Source organism: Trifolium pratense, linkage group LG7 (assembly GCF_020283565.1).
Source record: "Trifolium pratense cultivar HEN17-A07 linkage group LG7, ARS_RC_1.1, whole genome shotgun sequence".
Classification (NCBI taxonomy): Eukaryota; Viridiplantae; Streptophyta; class Magnoliopsida; order Fabales; family Fabaceae; genus Trifolium; species Trifolium pratense.
Genome location: NC_060065.1, coordinates 51,822,445 through 51,831,505, shown reverse-complemented (window position 1 = coordinate 51,831,505; position 9,061 = coordinate 51,822,445). Strand labels below are relative to the sequence as shown.

General features: G+C 31.4%; 1 protein-coding gene across 1 annotated transcript; it reads left to right on the top strand.

Annotated features, from left to right (window-relative positions):
- The first annotated feature begins 4,359 nt into the window (after window positions 1-4,359).
- LOC123898000 (RING-H2 finger protein ATL40-like) lies at window positions 4,360-6,382 on the top strand. Its single transcript, XM_045948841.1, has one exon. It carries the CDS (start codon window positions 4,467-4,469, stop codon window positions 5,199-5,201), a length of 735 nt encoding a protein of 244 aa, XP_045804797.1. The 5' UTR covers window positions 4,360-4,466; the 3' UTR covers window positions 5,202-6,382.
- The last annotated feature ends 2,679 nt before the right edge of the window (window positions 6,383-9,061 follow it).

Genomic DNA, 9,061 nt, shown 5'->3' with positions numbered 1-9,061 from the left:
TCTTTATCTTCGGTCGCAAGGTAAGTAAAGACTGACAAAAAATTATTCTCACCAGAAATTGAACTAGTTTAGCCAAGAATTATTTCCACCGAAATCGAACTCAGGTTTTTCCGAACAATCATTCTAGAGAGAGTTCGTTAACCACTTTAGCTTAACGTCTCGTTAGTTATTAGTGTCCTCTTTAGTAAAAAGAGATTTTAGTTTCCTTTTTCCTTGCTAGTAATTTATTATGCTTATACTATGCTAGAACATTGATTATGTGGACTTGAACAGTACCATAATTACAAAGGATAAGAGTATAGGACTTGCTGGCCCATTTGTTTGAATTTTGTACGAGACAAACATTATTAGCATGTGGAAAATTGATTATGTATTCTATTCTGCGTTCCAGTAGTAGTAGTAGTAGTAGGGTATACATCATGAATAAACTAGCCTATTTTTTTTTACAATGGTATTTTTTTTTTTACAAGATTTTACCATGGTATATTGTTAATATGTTAATTGTTCTGTTAGGATATTTACATCTTATCAGAACTTAATACCAAATGACTCATTGTTTCGTGCATATATACCAATTTATTATTAGTTTTTGAAAACTTTTCTTGTTCTCTTTAAAAAGAAAAATGTCTTCATTTAACAGACTCTAAAGTGGACGGTATTAATAGAGAGAAGATGATAAAGTTAAGGTTGCTGCATTTACACAACTTAAATCATTTGTCGATCATAGTTTATGTTTTCTTAATAATCTTTAAATAATAATATCCAAGACTTTTTCTTTTCACGACCTTTTCTTCATTCGCTCTGGAAATTTCAAAAGTACCTCCTCGCTACTTAAGTAGCACACTCAAGCGGCGCAAAATCTAGAATCTAGAAATCCTAGAATGTGAACTCAGTTCGCATCATAGTATGCGAACCTTATAAAATCATAGAATGTGAACCCAGTTCGCATCATAGTATGCGAACCTTATAAAATCTTATATTTTTGTATCTCTTACTCTTCATTTTCCCCTATTTTATAAGGTTTGCATCCTAGGATGCAAATTGTTTTTTCCCAGATTTTACGCCCCCTAAGTTTGCATCCTAGGATGTGAACTGTGAGTTTTTTTTTTCCTTCAGTTTTTTTCTATTTACGCACTCACATCCTATGTTGCGAGAGGGTAGGATTGGAAGGCCGAGGGGCGCATGTGAGACTCAAGGAGCGTGAAAAGAAGGAATCTCAAAATTGTATTAATTTTGATTTATACTGAATGGGCCATAAAGATCAGAATTGTTTTTGGGCTTAGTCCATTTTCCATGCCTCTTTTCAAAATTTCTCTATACTACCTTATATTTTGCTGATACCCCCCAAAATTCTTTTTTTGCACTTTAGAACTTTTTGGAATCTATTTTTTGAGGTAATTTTAAAAAAAATATATTTCAAGAAATAGATTCCAAAATATTCTGCAGCCGTGAGATGTTCTGCCACCATAGGCCATGTACTGTGAACTTTTCAGGTAAGTCGGCACATGTCGTGCTCTTACAGAAAGATGGTGGCCAGGTTTCTCATAACATGAAAAAATCAAAAGAAGCTAATCGTGAAGGACATAACAGAAAAATGTGGGAAATATTCATTTTGAAGCAATGATATGTGAAGGACTAGTTGAATACCAAAACTTGTGTTCATTATAAAACCAACTATGCATGTATTTATAGGCTCTATTGAAAATAGTGAATTCATCCTGTGTCCTCATCAAACATGCTATATATTGTGAAGTTTCAATACTAAGTCTTTCTGACATAGTAACTTTGCATATCAAGAAGTTTTACTTACATAATTCTTTCTAAGTTTGCATAGATTCATATATGATGAAAATTTATTCATATGGTAGTGTGTAATTACAGAAAACTAAAATCAACACTATCTCAATTGACATATGTGCTAAAATTTTGTCTCTGCATGTGTTGTGAGGTTTGTTTCCATTTTGCATGAGTTGGTGTCCTGTGCGAATATAATATATAAGAAAAGTTTTTTTTTTTGACAATAATATATAAGAAAAGTTAAAGATTATATTATTATTTAAAATTTCCCACTAAATAAATTTAATTGTTAGAATTTTTCTGATAACTTTTGATTATTCAAATAAATTTTACTATCAAAATCATAAGATCATCTAAGCCTATTTTATAATTTATTTATTTTAACAAACATACACACACCTAGGCATGCATACCTGCATGCACGTGTGCACACGCGCGCACACAAAGCAAAAGAAAAATGGTGCTTCTAAAATTTTAGTGTCTTATGCGGCTGCTCCTCTCGAACACCCTTCTGAACCCCTTGCATCCACAGTGTAGTTTGAATAATTTTTTTGAAAACTTCGGATTATAAAATTCGAATATTTTTTATGATTTTTTGCCTCAGAAAATAGAATCTGAAGTACATATTTATATGCTTCAGATTCTGCATTCCAAAATAATTAAAAATGCATAAAAAATTGATATCCCATCAAAATACACTCAACAAAAACTTTAACATGTCCCATTAAATACAACTTCAAGCGATACAAGTCCAAAACGGCATACAATAAAGATTACAATAAAAACATAAGATCTAGATGAAATGAAAATTTAAAAAATTCGAATTAGATAAAAAGAGGGGTAAGGATTCAAGAACTGCAGTAACTCAAGGAATAATTAACCTCAGGGAAATAGTCTCATCTGGTGGATATCTGGGAATTAGCAAAAAAAAAAAAATACCAAGAGGTACTTAGCGGCAAAGTGGCGATTAGTCTGAACTAATTTTTTTATTAGTAATAATATAGTTAACTAAAATCAAATTGTTGATATGTTTAACAAATTAGTTAAGATAATAATTGAATAAATAAAATATTTTAAATAATTAGTTAAGGGAATGGGCCCTGATAGTTTGAAGTTCGATTGAAAGGTAAGTAAAATCAGACGAAAAATTGTTCGTTTCAGATATCGAACTCAGATTATTTCAAACAATTTATGTTAGGATACCTCATTCATCAATTAAGCTCAATCACTTAGTTAATAAAATCTAATAGATTAATTTAGTAAATTATTTTTATTTGCTTATAAAGAAAAAAAAAAACTCATTCTTAGTAAGTATTTAAGAGTTAAGTTGACCATAATTTGTGGTGTCATTTCTTAAGAATAGAGAGTAGAAAGTTTAAGTGAGTATAACAACCTATTTCAAAGAGTTGATAGGAATATTATAATATGTAGAGATCGGAATTTGACTATTAATTTTTCACTTATTTATCTTAAAAATGTAAGATTTTGGTTATTAGACTATTTTAAAGAAGAAGAAAAAATGGAAAGCAGAATAGAAAAAACTCAACAACAAAATGTTGTATTGCTTAGTGCATAACATTTTAATTCCACACGTTATAAACAAAAGTCTTCTTAATTTATCAACACTTACGTGGATCTCGATCCTTTGTGAACTTAAGGCTTGAAAAGTCAACTTAAATTTTGCTTTTCACCCATACTTTAGTCTTTACAGGAGTTAGTAAACCTGATTTATGGTTACTTTATATATGAAGTATTTTTCATACAAATTTTCTTTATTATAGAAAGTAGGATATTTTGCGATTTTCTTATGTGTCCATAATACATAAATAAATACAATATTCATCATAACTATGTCATATAAAAAATATATTGATGAGGTTTTTTATATTTTGTATTGCGGAAGCTGATACTATTGACGGTGCTTGGATATCATTGATTGGGATTTTGGCGTTCGTACCACGGAATTTGGTAAAATATATATATTTATGCGAAGAAACTCTCCTGAGATATACTTTTTCTCATTCTTATTCATAGTTGTACCATTCTATACGCTACAAAATAAAACAAATTTTTAAATCATATCTTTTAAAACAACAAACTAATCCTAAATAATGTAAAGATATCATAAAAATTCTAAAAAAAATTTAAATTCAAATTCTAATACTATCTATTTTAAATATAAATTTAAAACATATTTAAATCTAAATATTCAAAAAAAAAATTTAAATATTATTCCCAACACACGTATATTCATATTGCAACTAGTTTTATTTCCCCTATTTTTTTTATAGCATTGTTGTCATCCCAATTACCATGCAATAGTTCTAGCAATCAACCAAATAATAGTCTCTTTTACCTTCCATGTTCCCACTATAAGCATCAATATTTCAATAGTCAAAAAATTTGAATTTTTTTTTGGAGTTTCTTGTTAGTTTAGGTCATAGACTTTTATAGTCACATCAACAAGAAATATAAATTAATATATTACAAAAGAAAAAGAGACTTATATTAATTAAAGTCTTTGTTACCATATTATTCTTCATTCACACACGCATTGCACACATACATATATATCATAGAAAAACCAAACCTTCATCTTCATTTTTCTTCATCCTAAATACAGTATATATACAAACACTCTCTCTATTGATCATTTATAGATTATAGCTATGAGTAATTTTAATGATGATAGAAACCATGATGATGAACATAATTATTATCCATTTGGAAATATCTATCGTGGATCAAGTCAGAGCAATTTCAACAAAAAAATCTTGTTAACAGCCATAGTTTCTTTAATACTTGTATTAATTTTGGTCTTTGCTCTTCATCTCTACGCAAGATATGTTCTCAAACGCCAAGCTCGTCGGAGAGCCGCCATTCATCAACTCAGCCTCACCGTCGCTCAAGCTCATACACAATTCACCGAACCAGCTAGCACTGGACTCGACCAAACCCTCATCGCTACTCTTCCAACTTTCCTCTTCAAAGGTAAACAACAAGACAAAAAACAAAACAATGATGTTTTGAATGTTGTTGAATGTGCAGTGTGTTTGAGTGTTGTAGAGGATGAAGAAATGATGAGGTTGCTTCCAAATTGTAAGCATAGTTTCCACGTGGGTTGCATCGATAAGTGGTTAGCTTCACATTCCACGTGTCCAATTTGTCGAACCAAGGTTGAACCGCGGCTAGAACCAGAGGCACGTGAGGGTCCCACTTTGTTCGAACCACCATTAGAAGGTACATCGGATGGTGATGGTGGTGTTAGTGGGTCCCCAAAAAATATTTCACGGTTGAGCTCTTTTCGAAGGATTCTTACTAGAGATAGATCTTCGAGACGAATCCAACCTTCTAGTACTCCACGTGATGATGTTATTATTGATCGTGATTTAGAAAGGCAATAATTTTTATTATTCAAGAAAGTTTAGATTAGGAGATACATGTTCATGTAAGGTTAGAGAGAACTATTTAATTCATGGATGATTTGCATATAATCTATCAACTATGAAATTTCAGACTTCTTCAGTTCAAGTCAAAGTAAGTGCGAACGAAAATTCAAGCATTCGTGTCAACTGCAGATGGTATGATGAGGGTTTGATTATATATTGTTGTTATTATGATGTGGTATTACATATATGGTTTAACCTTCATTGGCATTGAATAGTAGAAAGGGGTGAAAAAATGATGATGTAATATTTTTGAATATTTTTTTGTATATGTTATTTTAGTCAAAGTATGAGCGGTTTTGGTGTTGAATTTCAATTATCGTATGTTATTATATTTATTTTTTGGAAAGGATTTGGTGTTTGGTAACGTGGGTTAACGTAATATAATGACTGCTAGTATATAATATGGGCATGTTAGGTGCTTGCTCCATGTGATGTGAGCTTAGCAAATTAAATGTCTTAATTAAGTGAACATTTTTATTTTAAATTTTAAATTTGTGGTGGTTTTGTTTTGTTTTATTGGGGGTGTGAACGAATTTGGTGAGGGAAACCAAGAATCATGATCCCTATAATTGGGATTTGTGTTGAGGGAAATAAATATGTATTAAGTTAGCAAAGGAGCAGATAGAACCTTTGAACTCTGATTGATGATAGATTTGTTTTATCAAACTAGTAGTAGAATTTTTGGTATCTAGTTTATTGGTCCCTCTAATTGAATCCATAAAAGTGGTTTATTGTTGGCCCACATTTGAATAAAGAGCAGAGAAAGGGTGGGTCTTGTGGAAGTAGGTCATGTAGGGTAATGGAGTAGGGTTGGTGTGAATCCGCATATATGGTGGCCGGAGCAAGGTTGAAGGGTCGATGCGAGGAGCCCTTGCATACTACCACGAACACGGAATTTAGTGGTAGTCAAATTTGTATTTAGTGGCGATTAAAAGTGATGGTTGAAAAACAATGTAGAAATTGATGCTATTATAAATTTTAGTGATGATTTTCATCTAACTACCAAAATAACCGTCACAATGTTGATTGTTGTATGAAACATTGTTTACTCCAATGTTTATCGTTGGTCAATGGCAACCGTTGTTATCCAACCGTCTCTAAATTGCGCTTATTTGTAATGGCACAAATAGCATTATTGTAAATAGCTTGATCAAAATGCTAACCAAAATAACTTGAGAGTCAAGACGAAGTTATACACATAATCCACAGTAGTGTATGAGATGAGTTACACAACAAAATTCAAAACTTACAATGTGGTACAAGGTTCAAATGTACTCGGAGAAAAACAAAGTTCAATAAGTGTAAGTGTAAATCATATTTTATTTTTACAGAAGTGTAAATCATACTTTGAAGGTTTGTTTTGTGTACATGGGCATGCCCACTTGGGAGATAAGCAGATTACCCGACGGGTGATGAGAGCATTACAATTGAGATCATTAGACGTACTTCAATATTTAGGAGAAAGATCTTTAGACTATTGAGTTGATCATCATCTAAATTATGGTTTTAAATTGCAATTGCAAGCGCAGATGTTGTGGTTGCGATCGTTTCGATTGTAGTCATTGGAGTTGTTACAACACACATTGCGATTGTTGAGGCATAAAATGATTTTTATTTTTCACAAACTATCTTAGTTCCACCACCATACCTCTACACTATTTACTCACTATAATAGTCTTAATTTGGTTCGTAAATAGTGATTGAGCGGTGCTTAAATACACTTTTAATCCCATGAATATGAGATTGAGATTTTTCATTTGTTATATATAGATGTTTCAAGTTTTAACATGACTTCTATTTATCATATTTTAAATATTAAGTCATCTAATTTATTATCATGTCATCAATTTTTATTTTATTTTTATAATTCATGTCATCAAATTAATGGCAGAAATATTTGAAATGGATGAACAAAATTTGTAAGAAATTATATTTTGGGAATTATATTTATGCACCATGTATAAGTTTATTCCTTATACATAATAACTCATACCGTGAAAATTGTGGTTTTAATCTTAAGATGAGAAGTACCGTGTACGTTATAGATTGAGTTTACAATTTGACAAATTAACAAATTGGTTCAATAGAATTAAAGTATGACGGCAGGCTTTGACTCCTAAGCCCAACAACTATCCATTGACCTTTTAGTCCAAATTTTTAGAAAGTTCAAAGATTATTGAAGATCTCCTTTTTCTTTTCATTTTTTTTCTTTTGACAATTTTAAGGTATGTATTACATTTAGGATATTTGAAAAGTAGGACACACTATTAACAATAAATTGATCAAAATAGAAAGAGATTTGAACCTCTTAAACTTAAATCGATGGTCCGAGATTTGATTCCTATAACTTCTATGTTTGAAAAACATTCGGTTGGGAAAGACATTATACTGTCTGTATCTATAGTGGAAGTTGCTAAAAATAACCGTTTATAGTAGAGATGTGATATTTATCTCAACATTTCTTCAATATTCTTTGGCAAGGAATTTTGTACCAAGAGTCACTTTGGATCTTCCTTAATCAAAAGAATGAAATATGCATATCCAACTTAGTTGCAATATCAGTTTAAACTTTGTTTAAGAAACAAAAGGGGATACAAAAGGTATTCACACTCAAATACAAGGGCAGCTGCAAGGAAAATATATGAATCAAATGTCAAAAAAAACAAGCCACACCCTAAAATACTAGTATTTTCTTAAAGTACATTGATGAGGATTCACACACCACTTGTTGAAAAGACATGTTTGACCAAATACTATTTCCAACTAAGCCCAAATCCTCAATGAATCCACAAGAAGTGTATGCTACCACACACGAGCAAATCCATCCGGCACAACGTCGTTTGATTAGGATTAGACGTTGATTTGCAAATAACATCGTGAACCCTCAACAAGTTCAATGATTTTTCACTCTAGTCTCGAGAGATCTTAGTAAATAAAAGAAATATTGAATGTCCCGAAGGAAATAAGTCCGACAGCATCACGAAGCAATTTAATTGGCTATATAACACCAATCTACCGGCTAAAGTCAAATAATCAAGCGATTGGCTTTAAAGTAAAAGGTGCTTCGAGATGTTTTTGCGATAAAAAATTCTCCCTGTATAGCAATGCTGATAAATAAAATATTTGCGCAAGATGAAGATACCACACTTTATTCTGAAAAACCTCTCGCCCACCTTATTTAGAACGAGTGTTTATTATCTCCCATGAGCTCAACCGTCGTCCTCTGCCACACTTCACATATGTTTGTTTCAGCGTTTGATATTCCAAATTCACGTTGCAAAACAATGTTGCCGCAAAATTATGTAAATCACAACAAATGCAGCTCTAGATACGCGTTTACTCATATTTGTCACAGAACCAAACAGACAATTCATCAACTTCGTTCGTCGATCTAGGCCCAAGTCGAATGAGGAGGCCACTATCTCCTAAATCTACTGTCAATTGATTTATCTACTTTTGTTGTTGACAGCCAATTAATGTATATGTATATCTAGATAATAACAAAACCTTATCCATGCTATAGCTACCTTTAATAATCAATGTAGATATAAAATAAAAAAGCAAGTAGCAAAAAAAAAGATCCTCTGCCAAAGATCTAAGAAAGCTGGTTAAATTTGTTAGTATATGACTACAAAATTGCATATTCCATCTTGGAATCAACTAAACTCACAAGTCTCAATTGAATCTGACCTTTTCTAACTTTTGTCATGACATAAGTTTTTATAACAAAGTATATATGACACACAAAAATTGATTCATGAAACAATTAAAATTCCATTATATATACAACACAAATTGAGCCAAACTGATAAATA

What these genes read in the sequence shown, in the direction of transcription:
- LOC123898000 (XM_045948841.1), top strand. Translation starts at nt 4,467, where the DNA reads ATGAGTAATTTTAATGATGATAGAAACCATGATGATGAACATAATTAT.